Below are 20,686 nucleotides of genomic sequence, written 5' to 3' on the forward strand. Positions count from 1 at the left end.
GGGTGGGGGGGGGGTCCTCAACAGAAATTATTTTTGGCAGCTCCACTTTAAAATAATACACTTCGTGACCGATGACAGAAGAGATTTGGACAACAGATATGGATGCGAGATTCGAAAAACGTTGACAAAAATTTCATAGAGATGTCTTGAGATGCAGACGAGATCGGGATGTGAGAGATTTAATTGGGTTTAAAAAAGGTTATGTTTGTTATTATGATTAGAATTGTGAGATATTTGACGCACCTTCGTTTGTTTTCATGAACTGGGGCTCCTTGAGTAAGTATGCTTGGGGCCATACACCTCAACTTGGCTTGCTTTTATATTTTGGCCAGGGGGGGGGGGGATCACCGACGCGATGTCACACTTCGAGCGGGCGTGTCGACCCCCTGCGTCCCCTCTCTCATTCCACAGCCACCGCGAGGTCCCACCGGTGGCATGGACGCCCTCGCTCCCAATTCCACGGCCGCGTCGCTCGCGGGCGCCAACGCGAGCGCCAACGCCACCTTCGCGGCCCTGTCGCCGCCACCCGGCCACTACACGGCCACGTACCGCGCCGTGTCGCTCGCCCTCGTGCTCGCCATCTGCGGCGCGGGCATCGTAGGCAACGTCATGATCGTGTTGGTGGTGGTGAGGACCAAGCACATGCGCACGCCCACCAACTACTACCTGGGCAGCCTGGCCATCGCCGATCTCCTCGTGCTGCTCGCCGCCGGGCTCCCCAACGTCTCGGACAGCCTGGCCGAGAGCTGGGTGTACGGCTACGCGGGCTGCCTCGCCATCACGTACCTGCAGTACCTGGGCATCAACGTGTCCTCGTGCTCCATCACGGCGTTCACCCTGGAGCGGTACCTCGCCATCTGCCACCCGATCCGCGCGCAGTCGCTGTGCACCGTGTCGCGGGCCAAGCGCATCCTGGCGCTCGTGTGGAGCAGCACGGCCATCTACTGCCTCATCTGGTTCTTCCTCGTCGACGTGCACCCGCGCAGCCGAGGAGGAGGCGGAGGAGAAGAGCCGCGCTCGAACGTCACAGAGTGTGGCTACCGCGTCAGCCGCAACCTCTACCTGCCCATTTACTTCTTCGACTTTGCTGCGTTCTACGTGCTGCCGCTGGTCCTCGCCTGCGTGCTCTATGCGCTCATCGCCCGCGTGCTCGCCAAGGGGGCGGCCGCCGCTGCTGCCAACCCATCCTGCCTCACCTCGCCGGCACCCGTTCCGCTCCTGCCGCCTCCTACCGCGTCGCGGACGCTGGCGACGCCGGCCGTGCCACTCTCGCTGCCCCTGGCCGCCGTGTGCTCGGGCGCGGTGCCGTCCGTCAATCGCCGGGGCAAGAGCGCCTACTCCTCCCGCAAGCAGGTGTGCGCGCGCGACCGGGCGGTGGTGGTAGTAAAAACATTAAGAAAGTAAAAAAAAAAATAGACTTATTTTTTAAATACGGTTAACTTATTTACCCAGGAAAGCCACACTAGTGGGTCTGCTGAGCTTTTCTGATTTTTTGGAGGCTCCCACGTCATGGGGACGTTTGGCCAGCACGAGTGCTGTTGTATGTTTTTAGCCACGGGAGGAAACCGGGAGAATCCCCGGAGAGATCTCACGCAGAATGTACAAACTCCACGCAGAAAGATTCCCAGGTCAGGAATTGAACTGTGGACCTTTATGCTGTGAAGCATAAGCGTTACCAATTTCTTAATCAGGTGAAACCACACGACATCAGCATTATGTTATGACTATGAGACATCTCCTTTACCAGTGGCAAAATATAGTAATAGGTTTTAACCCTTTCAACTGGTACAAAAACTGACACCTTAATACAAGGCATCATGTTTGCAATAACCACAACACAAGCAGTCAAAATGCAAACAAAAAGAAACAACTCTGATGATAATGCACTTACCCCGAGCTCTCAATACTCTGATAGTGCACTGTTTTTGAGTTGTACGCCTTTTGGCGTCATCTGGTCGAACACCAATGGAGACTAGGCTCTAAGAAAAGCTGTCTCGGGTGTGGACCAATCAGCTTCAAGGACAGTGCATATCATTATCAGAGTTGTTTCGTTTTGTTTGCATTTTGACTGCTTGTGTTGTGGTTATTGCTAACATGATGCCTTGTATAAAGGTGTCAGTTTTTGTACCAGTTGAAAGGGTAAAAAGCTATTACTACGACAGCAGCATTGTTCTATTCTCGCCTACTACTATACGCATTTGTGAGATGGCGCCTTCGGGGGTGGCCTTGCACTATAAGAATGGCGGAAATACCAAATCCACTAAATTATTTTTATCACGAGGATACATTCCACTTTGACTTTTTCCAATTTCAGGTGACACGAGCAGATGAGTAAACGGAATGCAGCAGCGCCGGCTTTATCGGAGCCTCCTCCACCAGACAGCGGCATGGGATCCACGCAGCTTCCCTAGAGTGCTGGCGACAATAGCGCGATAGCGACGCATTATAAACTCTATCTTCTCGTGGAGACGGCCGGGTGGCGTGAGGAGCTAGTACTGTGTCAGAGCACTGAGCTGGTGATGGCGAGAGCCGGGGTTTGAAAGCGTGCGGCCACCCATGATTCAACTGGATTCGCAGACCACGTGAGTTGATGGTTCCAGCCCCATCAATGACGACTGCGCGCACTGTCACGGCAAAAGGACCGCAGTGCCTGTCAAGGTGAGGGATTGAGGGATCAAGTGGCCGGCGTCGGGCGTACACCCCCTTTGGAGTAGCATTGTCAAAAAATTAACCCGTAAAAACAAAGTTTTTCACTATAAATCCTTTATATGCGTGGCATCGGGGCGGATAGAGTCCTCTCGTCCTCTGGCTTGAGATGGCTGCCACCTATGGGTCAGATGATTGTCTGCCACCATTAAGCAATTGGTAATTAAATATGTATTTTTTTTCCCCTAAACAGTGTAAAATTTGGGAAAATAATTTTCACAAAAATCAATTGTCACGCACAACGAGTCTGTGTGCAAAATGTCAGCTCGATCGGATCACGGGAAGTGGGTTAAAAAACGACCGAAAGATTTTCACGGTCGTAAGCAAGCCAGCAAGCACGCAAGCACGCAAGCAAGTGAACTCAATATAAAGGATTTAAAAATATCGAAATAATAACCCCTGTTTATCATATATTTACCCAAAAATATGGAGGCTAAGCAGCCTCAAGCACTTGCGCAATTAGACACATTCCACTCGAAGCAATCATGACACTCATATAAGTAGATGTGTACTTTTCACACAGGGTAGAGTTACTGCACTAGTTGCTATATCACAGCTATTGACAGAACACAATAGCATGCAATCAACGACCCAACGCATACACCACAAGCAACACAACACAGAGCATATAATTCCAGACGCTCAATCAACCACCTACCCACTTAATCCAAATAGCCCTGGCATCTGGGTACTGTGGGTATGCGACGTAGAATTTCCCCGAGTAGCGGGCACTCTCCCCACCAACACGCGGAGACACGTAAGGAATCCAGTCCTCTATCCCACCTTCTCCTTCACACACAGCTCCCTCCTTCATCCACAGCTCTCTCATATTCACCCACAGCTCTCTCCTCCCTTCAATCCTGCTGTACGTCCCCTCGTATCCCTACGGGCCCCCTCTCCCATTCCCTCCCTCTACCCTCATCCCCGTCTTATCACCTCCAGTCACCGTCTTCGTTTCTCGGGGTTACTCCCGGTCACCTCGGTGCGGGGATCGAGGCTCTCGAACGGGGTAGGGAATGCTGATGTTGCAGGGACCGTTGTGGAGACTGTCACACCCTAATTGTCCCCTGTCTCGATGGCCTGGCGTAGTACCGTGCAGGATCACAAAGTGTCACGTGTGGCTGCTTGGTGAGGTTCCCCCGTTGTCATAGAGATGAATGGAGGTCCGCCTTGTTCGAAGACGGTGACACGAATCGCGCTCTTTCAGATGCGCTTCTGCGGCCGCCTGGAATGCTCTTTCGTCCGATATTAGGAAGCCACTGGAGCTATGCAACTTTTAAATATAGATTGAACACTCAGTTCTTTAGAACTGCTTGTTGTGTGTTAGTTTGTTGTCCTTTCTCCGCACCTCCGATTAGCACGGTTGGCTACGTGCGGTAGTGCGAAATAAGTCCAACATACGTACATACATAGGTTCTGTCTCGGCCCGTACTCAATCCGTGGTGCTCCTGGCCCTGGGACTGAAGATTTGGTCACTGGATTGCTGCGAGGCCGCTTGCTCGCTGACTTAGCCCACGTGCTTGCAGCGGAGTGCCTTGACTCGGCCTCGTCAGCAACACTCCTTCTTCTTGTTGGAGTGACCGACTCCTTGAATGCCAGCACAGTCCTTCAGAGCTGCAGCAGCATGTCCCGCATTTGCTGGGTTGTAAACCTCAGCTGGTGAGCGATCTCGGCCATCGGTGGAGGCCTCGTTTTTTGATTGTTTGTTGTTTTTCTCCCTTCTCCCCACCTGCCTCGCCCTCTCACCTCTGGCCAGTGTGGAGAAGTAGGCCAGAGGGCTTCTCTTAGAGCTCTTGGCTCATGCCCGCAGTGGCATGAGCCAAGAGCAAGAATTCGCTGGGATGCAGCTTCAGCTGCTCACAGGTTTCAACGTTTCAGTTTGGTCGCCGTGCGATAACGACCTCTCACGAGGGGTGTGCGGACAAACTGCACGCTGGTGAGATGTTCATAAATAGTTCTGATACCGTTGTACGTGAACCAAGGTGGCGCACTGCCCCTCGTTGTGTGATTTTTGTCCGATTGGAAGTGCCTACACCTCGTGGCACGAAGCCGACAGGACAATTGCAATTGAATGGTTGGAAAGAGCAAAGGTTGTCTTCTGGTTCTGAATCGTGCATTTGAACGACTTTCTCGTGCCACCTGCGGATGAAAGACCCGGCACGGAGTGCGTCACTCTGCATAGCTGGAGCGGAGTGCCGACCTTAAGCTCATTTGAATGCAGTCAATGCTTTGATTCCACAAATAATGCACACAGATATGAATTTTTGTTTTTGTTTGCATTCATTTTTAGAAGGGACAATGAAATGTTCAAGGTCAACTTTTCAGGCAAATAATATAGGTATTTTATTATTATAATTATTGTCTATATTTACTCATTTCTTCCAGTTGATGGAATGCTTGTTTACCGGTGAGTTATCTGAGCTGTGTTCAATGCCTGTGGCTGCCCAGTAATTTATGTAAGGTGTTAGGATGAGGGATGCAACAGGGCATCCGATTTATGGTGGAACAAAACATTTTCGTTGATTCTTCCGCTCAGGTCCCACACAACAAATTAAACGTGTGAGAATGGATTACATAAAACTACGAGTTTGCATTTTAGACTAATCGGGCAAACTAAAATGCATGGACGGGAAAGAAAGCCACGGTGAGAAACAGCACATACGAGAGGGTAAAATGAGACAATGTAACCGTTTATTTTAAGCGAATTGCAATATAGAATTTTGACGATTCATCGAATCGCTGAGAGGATGAATTGTCACATGCATCGCGAGCACCTCGCCATGTATCTATGTATGTTGAACTTCTTTCGCACCGTACGTAGCCAACCATACTAATCGGAGGTGTCATGACGACCATGTTAAAGATCCTGTTGCGCTAGTCACAAAAGGGAAGTCATTGTGCGCCACAGTCTCCTAATTACTCACCTTGGAGTACATGTATTCTTCCATTGAAGACTGGTCTGCCTTAAACATCCCAGCGTAAACATTCAGCATTCATTAACGAGAGAACGTGACGTTTTTCATTTGGCGTATGAATGTGTCGTACAAAATGGAAATGTATTAATTGTGCTTAATATTGTGCTCGTAAATTTATGGAATGCATTCCCACCGCATGAATGATTCCTTTGCATCACAATGGACAAAATATACCATTCATGAATTAATTAATTTCATATATAAATTATGTCTAAAATGTCATTAATAATGAATGCAATTCGTAAAATTCTTACAGGGTAAGTGCTGTTAGCGAGCATCTTTTACGATCTGCACGGCACACAAGGAGATGGTGTAACCTCATCAAATCCACGTCTCTCTCGTGCAACCATGGATGCACTCGCAGCAGGCTGTCATTTCATGCCGAGCAGACCTAGGGCAGGGGTCTACAACCTGCGGTTCCGGAGACGCAACGGCGGCTCTTCAAGGACTGCTTCGTGACATTATTTATGAAGGACCACCATCTTGTATTCACCATGTGCATTGCGGCTCCTGCAATATTGAGGTTTCTTTTCTACTGAATTCCCAAAAAATGGGCTCTTCTTGTTATTTTGGTTTTGCCGACCCCTGACCTAGGAGATGTCCAGGCCAAGCTCACGTAACAATTCCCAAGTATAAAACCAGGCATGGAGGGCTTTTCCCACATTGCAAAAGTAATACCCCATTTAGCCGTGACAGCAGTGACACAAGCGAGTATAATGTGCCTGTTAATTCCAAAACACCTCGCCATCGCTTCCATCGCCGAGTTAAATGCCTGCCCTTGTCACGTAGCGACAACTGCCAAAGGCAGCTAAATGAGTCTCCCGTTGTGACAATGGCAACCCACAGACACTGGACGTGCAGTAGCCGCTGCTCAGTGTTCGACTACCCACGAGCCATCAGACCTTGAGCTACGTACATTTTATTGACTGAAAACATCTCAAGAGATAGAGGACTCCTGAGCTTGGGCAATTGTTGGCACCGGCTCGACATCTGCCTACCTTCTGGCTTGCCTGCGGTTCCTCGGCATTGTGAGATCACGCGATTTGCACGGACGACGACGCGACATGAAACTGAACGTTACTGTTACATTATTACATGTGATGTAGACTGTCGGAGCAAGTGCTGTTAGCGAGCACCTATTAAGGCCAACATGGCATACGACGGTGTGGTGTGTTGCGAACAGCACGCCTCGCTGCTTTTGTCTCTCCCGTGCTGATGTTTGCACACCACAGCGGGTACTGTGTTTTTAAGGCTGCGTTGACCTATGTGAGATCCAGCGGAAGTTCTGGGTTTATTCGTTGCTCACATTAGCCGTAGCTGGAAATGAAACTCTGGTCGCCGGGTTCGTGTGCGATGCGGTGACCACTGCGACACCGCCCCATGCGCACAAACAAGGTTCAGATCTCCTGCTAGTGTTGCCTATTGCTCAGAGAGCCAATGAGTTCCCGACGTGGGGATTAGTTGGTGTGTTACACTATGGTGCAGATTTTCTCAGGCTCATTGCGAAGAGTTGGGACGGAAGCAAAGTTAAAATTCGACTGTTAACGCGGTTTACGTAGCACACAAAAGCTATGTAATTCAAAAGTGAAAATCTTCTTTGTGCAGCATTATGCTTGTGTCAATGGTGAAAATCCAATCGTGGCAAAAACGAAAATAATCCAAACGGCGTGTATATATATATGGCTTTGAATACATTTCTCAGAATTGTCAAAATGTATTTTCGCATCCAGGTGGCAGCTCACAAAATTACCCAAATCCATCGGTGACCGGGTTAAAGTTCCAGCAGCTTAGAGCACACAATTTGGTGTAATATGAATTTCAGACTGGATTCTCAGGGTCTGCCTTGCACCTGTTGTTGTTTCGAAGCTATTGGATCAGGTGACTCGGGCAGCTGCTCGCTTATTTGTGTAGATAATAAAATAACCACATCTGCTGCTCGAACGTGGATACTATATCAGGCCGTTAATGTGTCGAGAGATATCAATGTTAGCAACAATTAGGTCATATTTTACGTGGCGGTGTACTCTCTGTATGATAATTATCATGGTGGCTATTGATGCCAGTTTGCGAAGGATAGTGGAGATATTTGGGAAAACTTACTGCAGATCACACAACTCTCCTGACTCCCGGCAAACCCAACTTCTTAAAGTCAATGACGATCTCCATAAATTGGAGAAATAAAATTTTCGCGCCTGGAAAAATACAAGCATGATGGGCTGGAAACATATGCCACGTAATCCGGAGAGTGTAGTGTGTACACACATAGCTTGCCCTGGTAAAAGTAAATAATAATGATACTTTCATTGTATAGGCGGCATTCGTGCTCGTAGCATCCCGTAACGCTGTACACGAATAATATTTGAGGACCAAATCCCATTTACAGCCTACTATCAAGCAAATGAAAAACCCCTACTACTACCAAGTAAAATCAAATAAAGATGAATCAACAAAATAAAAAATTACACCAAAACAAAAAGCCAAGGTGCAGCCCTGCAACTTGCTTGCTCACGCCACTGCTGACAAACGGGCCTCCACTCGAGGCAGCGTTACCAACCAATCGGCGTGTTCCTAACCCTGTGGGCCGCAAGGCCGTGGCACGTGATCCGTGAAACTGGCAGATATTTTTCTTACAAACACTGGATTTTTTTGTTTATTTGTTTACTGCCACGGTGCTCCGTGAACATTTGTTGAGGGTTGACACTCGTCCGCGGGTCCAGAAAGGTTGAGGACCAATGCTGTAGAGCTGGGGTGGCCAACCTGTAACAGCCCAAGACTCACAAATTACCCATGAGTTCTGCAAAGAGTCAAGTGTAAAAAAACAATTCATAATGCTTTGCTACTGTGATAGCCCTTTTACATTATGCCCCTTCGATAGAGCTGCACGTGGTGGATTATAAAGCCGCTTGACAGTTGGCCACCGCAACTGCAGCGAGTATTTGGCCTACGTTTCCACTCTGGCCAGATGTCTTGGAAGAGGTGGAGAGGGGCCACACTTTACCCCCCCCCCCCCCACACGCACACGCGACCTACTGCTCGGCTAAGCGTGGCTCTACCAAATTTCCCGTTGACTGCCGCCATCGAAAGAGGCGTTGGGGGCGATGTAATAAGCGTGCACTATTGTTTTCGACTGCCACGCCGGGAGATTGAACTGGCAACCGCCGGATTGCAAGTCCGGTGCGCGAACCGTTATACCACGGCAGCATCTCATCGTGTGCTGTTACGGGGGATTTTTTTTTCATCACCCAGCGTGACAAATTTATTTTTCTTTGTCACGAGAATAGTGATGCATGCCTGTAATCCCATGGTGGGAAGGGGCGAGTGTGTTGGATTGCACAGAGATCAGCATCTCTGTGACATATCAGCTTGCAGGGGAACAGTGAGGGTGGATCAGTAGAAGGCAGTACATAGAGGAGGTGACTCACTTACTGGTATGGTTTATTTTGATCACTGATCCCTGGTACGCACGTGGGGTTTACGCGGGGCCTCTGATTTCCATCGTACAGCCAGACATATTCAAGATGGGAATTGGCCAAATGTCCATAGCAGCAGTCTTGAAAATGATTCTTGAGACTCGGTGAGTTGTGGGTAAAACAATTGTATGGGGAATAAATGAATTGATGCTGAATCAAGAAATAAATTAATTATTACTCCGATTCTTATAATTTTTTTGAACAAAACATTATACCATAGGAAGTGTCTACGCAATGTATCCACGATTTCTCTACGCAAAACAAACATTCTCAATGCACTCTGATCGCTGTTTTTGACCGTGTCAACAATTTCTTAAATCAATGGATTACCAATTTTTCTCCAACCCGTCCCTTTCTCCTCCTCTCTCCATCTCCACACACACAACACGCAGGTGACAAAAATGCTGGCGGTCGTGGTCCTGCTCTTCGCCATGCTGTGGCTGCCCTACCGCATGCTGGTGGTGGTCAACTCCTTCGTGTCGTCGCCGTACCACGACGCGTGGTTCCTGCTCTTCTGCCGCCTCTGCCTGTACGCCAACAGCGCCATCAACCCCGTCGTCTACAACGCCATGTCACAGAAATTCCGCGCCGCCTTCCGCAAGCTGTGCGGCTGCTGCCCTTGCGGCGGCGGAGGCGTCGGAGGAGGAGGAGGCGGCCGTGGCAAACAGTCGGGACGACGGTGGCGTGGCGGCGACGACGGCGGCGGCGGCATCGCGGGCGGCGGTTGGAGGGGGCGGCCGTGGTTCTGGAACGGCTTTCACGACGGCCGCGGTGACAGCGGGCGCACGACGTCCTACAGCCAGCACCGCGGCTGCGGCTACGACGCGCGAGACAGCTCCACGACGCGCTGCAGCCCCAGCCCCGACCGCTACAGCCTCAGCACGCAGGAGTCGGCCGCCGTGGCAGCCGTGGCAGCGGCCGCCTTCCACTGGGGGGGCGGCGGCGGTGCCGGAGGAGGAGGAGGAGGCGACGCGCGACGGCCCACGGCGGGAGACGCGGGGGGCGGAGGGCAGGCCCGGTCCGACCACTGCCACCCGCCGCAGAGGAGCGTGAGCTTCTCCAGGGTGTGATTGCCCCACAGCTACAACCACCAACCCCCCCCCCCCGCCCCCCCCCCCCCGTTTCCCCACCACTACCCCGTCTTCGAGTGATTTTGCTCTTGCGGAAGACGCTGAGATGTGCCGGCTCCGAGTGGAAACGGAAGCTGAGCCAGTTTGAAACCTCTGCCGGTCGATGCTGAGTGTCTGCTGTTTTAGTCCATGTGACAGCAAGTGACGGATGCGCACGGCGCATTCCTTGAACTCGAGTGACACGATGCGAATGTGGAAAAGGCCTAGAAGTGATTGCCAGAAGCAGCTATGTGGAACATTGACTCAGTACAAGGTCCCAGGATGCGTTTGTCCCCAAAAGTATTCCACAGATAGTGGCGTTTTCAGCAATTGCTTTCATTACAGTTGAGCGGGCAAAATGTTTGCAATGACATTTTCGCTTCTTATGAATAATATTTATTTGTAAGTTCCATTCGTTGAAATCAAGTGAGAAAGTTAAATTGGTGATGACATTACAATTGAATCGACACACTGCATAATGGCATTGCTTGTAATGTGCCAAGCAAATTAAAGGAAATAGCGGATCATGTAAGTAAGTGCAATTTTAAATGCGCAATTCTTATAAGCTATGTTATCACGAGTCCAAATGTGGCATCTGTCTTTAACTTGTGACCAACAGAGTATCGGTTTTCTTCCTAAACACGAAACTTCAAAAATATATATATTTTTAAAACAGCACCTAGAGACTTTTTGAAAATAAAAAATTACTTGTCACTGCTACCATCCAGTAAGATTAATTATTTTAGGTCACCTGCTGTTGGTGTTGATGAATGTATAGAGTTTATCTTCCTGTTGGTAAGATGCACTAGTATCCTTGATTTTCACTTATACAGTTGATCCATGCTTTTTAAGTGATCAACCGTAATTGATGAAGTCTAAACATCGTAATTGTTTCTGACACCCTCGTGTATATGTGAACTATTCGTGCTGTAGAAGAAATTTAATTCCGAGTATTCAAAATTTGTACAGATGTAATTTTCTTGCATTAATTAATGAATCACACAGACGTTTTACATGACAGTGACCTTCATTGCTGTCAATCAAATCTCTGAATTAATTTCAAGGTCATAAAGCCAGTGAAAACTGCTTCTCTCAACCCTCAATGTTAGGTTATGTGGTAACCTTACATGAGTTGTGTGCATGTGTCCTCGTCTAAAAATATACATAATAGACAAACTATACATTTTCCACAAACAAACAGATTCTCCACAGATTTGAGGAATCCTGACAACAATTTAAAATTTTGCTCGTGGAAACGTGAAATGAAAAATCTTGCACGAGAAATTTTTGTTCCTAAATTATATTAAAATTGTGATGTGAGTGGGTGGCAGGGTGGCACAGTGGTAACGTACTCTTTGGTTCTTTCGGTAAATTGTTTGCAGCATTTCCAGCGTCGTCGGCTTCTTTGCCATGCCTGCTCTCCCGCCCCCCCACCTCCCTGCGCCCCGCACTACCCCCCCCCCTCCGTATCTCCTCCGTGGCTCCCCCCCCCCACTCTCTTATTTATTTAGCGTCTTGTTTCACTGCAGCTCTCTTACCCAGCAGATGCTTATGGCTGTGGTGGTCCTACCTGATGACGAGCGCTTGTGTTGCGCCCGAAACGTCGTGATTTAATTTATTTTTATTTTTTAACTTTTATTCTTTTTTACCTACGTGACTTTACCGAAAGAACCAACGAATATGGATCCTTACAGTCACGAAAACAGTGGTAACGCTTGTGCCTCGCAGCACGAAGGGCCTGGGTGTGATTCTGGACTCGGGGGGCCCTTTTCGTGCGAAGTTTGAAAGTTGTTCCCCTCTTCTGCACGGGCTTCCTCCGAGTTCTGCGGTTGGCTCTCAGCAAAACATCAACACACAATGTAACTGTTATTGGACAGACATCCGAATACTGAAAAATTTGCTGCAAATTACTCCATTGGGATTACAGAGAGCAGCATCGCGTACCCCTTGGCAGGGCCCTCCTGAAAACGAGTCTTGAGATTCAGCGAGGCGTTCTTGGGTAAACGAGCGTAACAATAAAAGTAACAATCTTCTTGGTTCTTTCGGTAAAGTCACGTAGAATGGAAATAAAAAAGTAATAAAAAAAAAATTTCTTATTATATTCTTTTATTACATTATTTTATTATGTTTTATTTTTATTATTATTTTATTATTTCCATTCTACGTGACTTTACCGAAAGAACCAAGAAGATGAATCCCTGCAGTCACAAAAGCTTGAAATCGAAAAGTAACAAAGTCGTGTAATTGAGACGAATACATTTCCATTCTGGAACTCGGCAGGTAGCAGTGCATCACCCCGTGTCTGAGAACGGCTCCACGTGCAATTACAGAATGGGTGCAGAGGGAAAACAAAAGCGAGTGGGTTGTGGTGACGTACATGATTACATTTGACCCGAAGCTCTCTAATTATTAAGGTCACGTATTGCAATAAATGCACCGCGGTTCGAACACATGGGACGGTTGACCAAATATCTGAGCTTCCCTTTTGGAAAGATACACGACCCCATACGCACCCCTCAATCATCACGCATCGATGACATTCCTCTTTTAAATACCAGTGGGGTCAACGGCGCTTAAGCCATTAACAAGGAGACCCGAGGCAATTGAGTTGAATGTGGCACATTCCCGTGTTATTGAAAATCCTTTCATCTTAACCCCCTTGCCCGTCTTTCTGCTCCGCTGCTCAACAGAAACGATTGCCGTTTCATCCTCGTGTTAACTTTCAACGCTTCGCATTTATCTCGCGGAGGATCAAGCGTGATTACGATGATTTCTCGCGTGCTACTAATTATTGGTGGTGTTGGCTTCTTGCTAACATGCATTGTGAATTAATGTACTGCCAATGTCCCACTCGTCACTCGAAGCACCGTCAATTAACATAACAACAATGAAGTTGAATCGTGTAATCAGGCACAGTTGTTATAGTTACGCCGACAACAGGGACACATGGGTGCACAGACTGTTTAAAGTAATACAGACAAATACATTGACATCGGCAGTATTAGTACATTGATACAAACAACGATTTCATTTTAATCGAATATCAAATGCAGGAATCTTCATCATTAATGAGCATATGCTGTCAATGTATGTGATTCGTGCACCAGATGTGGAGTTTGACATTTAACTTGGGAGGGAGGCAATTGTGTGGAAGTCAGCGAGCGTGCAGGTTCCGAGAAGGCTGTTATAGCGCAGGATCATGAGGGCTGGCCTTGATCCAGCAGTGGATTGATCACGGCTACGGCTGCTGCTGCTGATGATGATGATGCTTCGATTTGAGGTTGTTCTTGTTTAACTGTCCATTGTTCTCAAAACATGTTGCCTAGCCCACCTTACCATAACACATTCCTGCGGAGGGAGCTGGTAGGAACGTTGGGATGCTCGGTCAATGGCCAGGGTCAACGGCGGCGTGGTGTATTCCGCAAATATGCCCGACTGTGAGGGCGGGCACAAGCCGGCGTGAGTAGGTTAAACGTTGAGTTTTATAAGGGCACCACGGGGTGACCAGCCCCTCCCCACCCAGCCCCACCCCTCCCACCCCCCACCCAGCCCCACCCTCCCCACCCAGCCCCTCCCCACCCTCCCCACCCACCCCACCCAGACCCTCCCCACCCTCCCCTCCCCACCCCTCCCCAACCAGCCCCACCCTCCCCACCCAGCCCCACCCTCCCCACCCTCCCCTCCCCTTCCCACCCAGCCCCTCCCCACCCACCCCACCCAGACCCTCCCCACCCTCCCCACCCAGCCCCTCCCCACCCTCCCCTCCCCACCCTGCCCCACCCTCCCCTCCCCACCCAGCCCCACCTTCCCCACCCAGACCCTCCCCACCCTCCCCTCCTCACCCAGCCCCACCCCACCCTCCCCTCTCCACTCAGCCCCACCCCTCTCATTTTTGGATGCACGACGGACGGACACAATAATCCCCTGTGGGCTGGTGGAACCAGGAGGCTCCTACCAGTAATATACGGCATTCTCGGCATTTCAAATTGAGGAGCAATTATGGAAAATGATGTGAAACAAATCGCACACAACAGCCTTTACACTGGCGACAAGATGCCGCTCTGTGCTGATAAGGCTATCAAGTCAAACTAATTACCGCACTGCGTATGAAAAGCCTACAGCCAAAATGTATTGTAGCAACAAGATGATCAGCAGCTCTTGCCCGAAATTAGTAGGGATCACCTCATATGAAGACATAAAGATCCCCCGTATAGCGTTAAGAGACTTTTGGGGCAAGTGTTGTTAGCGAGCACCGATGAAGACCAGCACGGTGCATGCGGGGGTGGGAGGAAAGTACCACGCCCGACCGCCTTTGTTTCCCCTAGCATTGATATTTATACACCGCACCAAATATTAATTTGAGGCCGAGTCAACCTAGAGTCGGCCTGGGACCGGCCCAGATGATCAAACTCGAGATACCGGGTTCGTAGCGCAGTGCGCTAACCACTACACATTAAGACACAAAGGCGAATATCCCCCGTATAGCCTTAACATACTGTTGGGGCAAGAGCACGCACACACACTCACTGCTCCAAAGCCATTAACCAGCGCACCAACGCGCGCGGGGACATTGGCTTGAGAGGACAAAAAAAATTAACCCGTAAAAACAAAGTTTTTCACTATAAATCCTTTATATGCGTGTTCAATGGGTCACAACCTAGCCCACATTGGTCTTTGAAACGGGCGGCTAGAGTCCTCGTCCTCTGGCTTGAGATGGCTGCCACCTATGGGTCAGATGATTGCCTGCCACCATTAAGCAATTGGTAATTCAATATCATTTTTTTTTCTTAAAAAGTGTAAAATTTTGGAATTTTTTTAAAAATACATTGTCACGCACAACGAGTCTGTGTGCAAAATGTCAGCTCGATTGGATCACGGGAAGTGGGTAAAAAAACGACCGAAAGATTTGCACGGTCGTCAGCGCGCAAGCAAGCAAGCAAGTGAACTTAATATAAAGGATTTAAAAACCCTCACATGGCACAACCTCCCACGCCATCTATTACGAGAGTCCTTGCCCATCACTCTGCCCGGTTTGGTATTAAAGTGAAAGCAACATTTGCTACCCTGTAGACGCGCATTTCATGGATGTTGGGTAGTCCGCTGCCGGCTAGCCGCTTAGCTTGCACGGCCGATGCAAAACCATTTGTGCGTAAGAGGAGGAGGAGCGGGGTTCGAGACCGGCCCATGGTGACCTATGCGGCATGCAGCAGCGGCGGTGGCAATTGGGACTATTTAACCGATGTTGCTTAAAAGGTAATTAAAGCTCCATGGGCCGGAGCTTGGGACAGCTTCGCCCTGTTCATTCTCGAAGGCAGCCAGCCCGCTTTGTGTGCTCCACAAAGACCAAAGTAGGCACACATGCATGGCGAGTGTGTACGAAGTGTACTGAAATGCACGCGTATTAAATCATTGTCGTCCAAAATTTGAGTCGCAGAGAGCCCAATTTGGGATGCATCAGCTGTGTTGGGAAGTGAGGCAGACGCTTGCCGTGTCAACGTTGGTGTATTTATTTGCAACTTCGCTGAGGATAATATTTTATATGGGATTTAAATCTAAGATTGTCTAAACGAGTGTCTACAAGCCAGCTTCGTAGCAACATTTCAATAGACCGAGCACTGTTTCTGGAAGGGAATAGATAAGACATTATTTATTCTTTAAAGTCTACCGGAAAATGCACACTGCATTAAACACGTTTTACGTATTCTATATTTATTGGTATATATGTACAAACCTTTACCCCACCCCCCTCCCTCGATTACATTATTGGAGTTGTGCGACATAGTATGTATAAAAATACAAGTTGCGTTCAGTTGCTTACATTGTTTTTACTGACATTTGCAATATGTCTCATGCATATTAAATACTTGTCTTAAATATGCTTCGAAGAACGTACGTACGCGTGTACGTGTGCGCTGTGCGTGTGTGTGTGTTTGCGTGCGTGCGCATACGATTGGTAAGTTTAACCGGCATGGGTTTTGTAACGTCATTGTGAACGAGCTGTGTTTATGTTTTCTCTGGCCATGTGGCTTCAGGGTATAATGCATGTAAACAACACTTAGCTAACGCCAGTGTGAGATCGTGTATTCAACTCCTTGTGTCGCTCCTGACGACACAACGCCATATGTTTGTGGTTGTTGAGTACAGGGTAGTCCAGATGTATTGTGACCCCAAATTAATTGACCCCTAACATTTTTTGCCCTTTGCATATAAATTTCTGTTTTAAATAAACCTCGTTAGTCTTCTTGGTGCTTTCGGTAAAGTCACGTAGAAGGGAAGTAATAAAATAATAAAAATAAAACATAATAAAATTATTCTCACGACGTTTCGGCCACAACGCAAGTAGCCGTCCTCAGGTGAAAACCAGGTCTGTCGAGGCGACAGCGTCTCTAAGACGCTGTCGCCTCGACAGACCTGGTTACTTGCGTTGTGGCCGAAACGTCGTGAGAATAATTTTTATTACGTTTTATTTTTATTATATTATTACTTCCCTTCTACGTGACTTTACCGAAAGAACCAAGAAGATGAATCCTTGCAGTCACGAAAGCTTTAAATCGAAATTAAACCTCGTTAGGTTTTAGTGAAATTAAGTGGGGGGGGGGGGGTGTCACAAGACATCTGGACCGCTCTGTACAATGGGCATCGTGAGTCATCACTAACTCACACAACAACGAATTGATGTTGGCCTATGTATATCGTTATATATAAATACTGTGATTAGGTCAAACCCAACTATTATTTGCTAGATAATTACGAAGTAAACTGCTCTTTCATATCCACTTTTGAAGAGAACATTCAAGTGATATGGATCACACAAGTCCCTTTGATGACAAACCTGGAGTCCATTATAATTACAATCACAGCACTATCGGTAGCTGAAATGGCAATTACACCGTGGATGTGATTCATTGCAAATTATGCAAATGACGATTGTAATTGACCCAGGGTTCTGCATTGAAGTGTGCACGAACTGCCAGATCAATGACGAACATCGTTTGAGACAAAGGACCGCGTTTTAAAACGGATTGTGAATGGGCCAATTTTTTTTGTGAATGGTACCATTTTTATCAATGGCAGCATTTTATATCAATGGCAGCATTGCTATTGAAAAACATTGTTTTGTATTTACTTAAACATGTATCGTGTACATATGAGCATTCATGGTATAACTTTTTGAAATCGTGTTGGTCATTGTCTGAGCAAATGTAATAAATTACGATGATTGTGTTCTTTTTGCTAATTTGGTTTCGACTTTTGTCTTTGGCATAAATACACTTCAGAAAGCTCGATTTGAGAATCACGTCTGCTCTATTCGGTGTGTCGTGCTGTACATATACAGATGTAGTGGTGGTATTGACGTGCGCCGACTGTGACAGTGATGGATCACGGGGCGGCGCGGGGTGCGGGGTTGGGCACGCGTTGTGGGCGTGGTGTGGACGCGCGCGCCGGGAGTGACAGATGACGGGGCGGCGCGGCGTGAGTGGTGAGGCACGATGAGATGTGGGAAAAGAGGATCGTAGCCAGCGCCCGGCGATTGGTCGAATAAGTGGGTGCTCGCAGCGACGTCCGCAGGTGGGGTATAAAGGGGGACGCGCGAGAGCACTCGGGGAGAGTTACCCAGTTGAAGACCCGAAGACGGAGCTGAGGACCTAGTGCTCCGAGTAGCTAAGTGGATGTTGGTCATCCGAGTAGCTCAGTGGCGTTAGTCGCCGAGTAGCTAAGTGGATGTTGGTCATCCGAGTAGCTCAGTGGCGTTAGTCGCCGAGTAGCTAAGTGGATGTTGGTCATCCGAGTAGCTCAGTGGCGTTAGTCGCCGAGTAGCTAAGTGGATGTTGGTCATCCGAGTAGCTCAGTGGGCGTTAGTCGCCAAGTAGCTAAGTGGGTGGTTGTCACCCGAGTACTAAGTGGATGTTGGTCATCCGAGTAGCCCAGTGGCGTTAGTCGCCGAGTAGCTAAGTGGATGTTGGTCATCCGAGTAGCTCAGTGGGCGTTAGTCGCCAAGTAGCTAAGTGGGTGTTTGTCACCCGAGTACTAAGTGGATGTTGGTCATCCGAGTAGCTCAGTGGGCGTTAGTCGCCAAGTAGCTAAGTGGGTGTTCGTCACCCGAGATACAAAGTAGGTGTTAGTCACCTGTAACCAAGTTTGATAAAATAAAGAGTGTGTTACCCGTGAAGTCGTCTCCCGCCGAGTTACTACGTTACACATATATTCATTTACAGAAGAGTGCCCACTTTGAAAAGATACCACAAATGTCATGATCGCGGTGAATTCAAAGACACAGCATCGTGTCACCCTGCGGAATTAAATTACACCATTAAATTAAACGTATCGCTCTTCATTTGATAAGGTGGGAGCTCATTGAGATTCAGTGTCCCTTTTATCGAGGCAGCTCACGGTAACTATCGGGATGTACTGTAGAAGCAGCCATTATACTGATAGGAACCTCCTGGTAACACCAGCTCACAGGGGATTATTGTGTCCGTTGTGCAGGGAGGGGCTGGGTGGGGAGGGAGGGGCTGGGTAGGGAGGGGAGGGTGGGGAGGGGCTTGGTGGGGAGGGTGGGGCTGGGTGGGGAGGGTGGGGCTGGGTGGGAGGGTGGGGTTGGGTGGGGAGGGGGTGGTCACCCCGTGGTGCCCTTATAAAACTCAACGTTTAACCAACTCACGCCGGCTTGTGCCCGCCCTCAGTCGGGCATATTTGCGGAATACACCACGCCGCCGTTGACCCTGGCCATTGACCGAGCAACCCAACGTTCTGACCGGCTCCCTCCGCAGGAATGTGTTTTAACAATACATACCGGGTGGACGTTTTAAAACCGTTCAATGACATTGACACGGGGTCTTCAATGTCCTCAAATAAAACTCAACTATTTTATTTTACCAGCTAAAGCCCACTGAGCTATGCAGCTTTTTCCAGCAGTGACCTGGCCACAAATGCTCGCTCGACGTTGTGGCTTATCATCATGTGCATGTACAACAGCCAAACAAGCTCAACGCACGTTTCTAAACGTGGAGGGAAAAAAACGGAGGACGCCGAGAATAATCTACGCGACCGCGGGGAGAACACGCAAACTCCACATATACAGACAGAGTCAGGGTCAGGCTCCGAGACCCGACCTCTTGCATACCAACACAGAGGAGATAACATCTCGCCACCGCGGGGAGATCTATCCTCACAGGAGGAGGAGACACCCCCCTCCCACTCCACCCACTCCCACCGCACTAATGTGGAATTTCAAACATTGGTTCAGAACGTGCAATGGAGATGAGGACTGCCCCTCTGTGCTTTAAGCACGACGACAGTGTGATTGAGACGTGGCTTTACTTAGAACTGACAGCTTCGCTTGGCTAATGCCGAGTAAAATGCATCACGCGGTCGGGGTTAGAGCTGTCGACTCGGTGAAAATTTGACGGGCTTGCGAAGCCTCCGACTGATGTGCTCCACGAACCCACGCAGGACGCTTGCATTCCTGCACCTCTCCCTTCCAATCATTCCACCTGCATTTTGTTAATTGGATAACAAACCTCGACTACGCGAGCGTTGATTGCCGCTCCACGTGTAAAGGGCACGCTGTTTCTAGCTCACTCACAGGTCATTCAAAAGGACGAGCATTTAAGCAATTCTGTTTCACATGACCGCATTGTTACAGTAGTGTTTGCAGGCAAAGAGACATTTAAACAAAAATTGGCACTATGAACAGCTTGAAAAATACCCACGTATGTGTACTTCTGGTGATGCAACAATGAAGTACAATGTAATAGCATTTGGATGTATATAGCATCTATATGTGACCGCGTATCAAGCCACTGTGTAGAAAACGTGGGCATATTTAGTTTGTTGATAGAGGCAGTCACTCATAAGCAGTGGGACATGGAAGGTTCTCAGGCTGGACTTGAACAGGAAATCATCTTCTTGGTTCTTTCGGTAAAGTCACGTAGAAGGGAAGTAATAAAATAATAAAAATAAAACATAAACATATTTTATTACTTCCCTTCTACGTGACTTTACCGAAAGAACCAAGAAGATGAATCCCTGCAGTCACGAAAGCTTTAAATCAAAATTGAACAGGGAAAGGAAGTCGATAGCATGGGTGGCTGAGGGTAAGGAGGCCCAGTCTCTTCGATAGCATGAGCCACCTGCCACTGAAAGACGGTGGACTGTTGCGTTGCTTTAACAGACAGACTTGGTTGCTGGGGCAGATAGTGCATAGAGGGGAGTAGAGTGAGATGAATGGGGAGAGGTAGGAGAGTGTGTGAAGGGGAGTAGAGTGATATGAGAGGTAGGAGGGTGTTTAGAGGGGGGTAGAGTGAGATGAGAGGGGAAAGGTAGGAGAGTGTGTGGAGGGGATCGGAGTGAGATGAGAGGTAGGAGAGTGAGTGGAGGGGAGTAGAGTAAGATGAGAGGTAGGAGAGTGTGTGGAGGGGAGCGG

General features: G+C 48.5%; 1 protein-coding gene across 1 annotated transcript; it reads left to right on the forward strand.

Annotated features, from left to right (window-relative positions):
* Positions 1-435: 435 nt before the first annotated feature.
* TRHR (thyrotropin releasing hormone receptor) lies at positions 436-12,225 on the forward strand. The gene is made up of 3 exons (XM_078868899.1): positions 436-1,353; positions 9,544-9,764; positions 12,135-12,225. The coding sequence occupies exons 1-3, from the start codon at positions 436-438 to the stop codon at positions 12,223-12,225; spliced, it is 1,230 nt and encodes a 409-aa protein (XP_078725025.1).
* Positions 12,226-20,686: the final 8,461 nt, after the last annotated feature.

The sequence above is a fragment of the Lampetra fluviatilis genome, chromosome 26, assembly GCF_964198595.1.
Source record: "Lampetra fluviatilis chromosome 26, kcLamFluv1.1, whole genome shotgun sequence".
Classification (NCBI taxonomy): domain Eukaryota; kingdom Metazoa; phylum Chordata; class Hyperoartia; order Petromyzontiformes; family Petromyzontidae; genus Lampetra; species Lampetra fluviatilis.

Excerpts from the sequence above, each read along its gene's own strand:
- TRHR (XM_078868899.1), top strand. The coding sequence starts at position 436 with ATGGACGCCCTCGCTCCCAATTCCACGGCCGCGTCGCTCGCGGGCGCC. Across the intron at positions 1,354-9,543 it reads CCTACTCCTCCCGCAAGCAG|GTGACAAAAATGCTGGCGGT; the intron begins GTGTGCGCGCGC and ends CACAACACGCAG. Across the intron at positions 9,765-12,134 it reads TTCCGCAAGCTGTGCGGCTG|CAGACATCCGAATACTGAAA; the intron begins CTGCCCTTGCGG and ends ACTGTTATTGGA.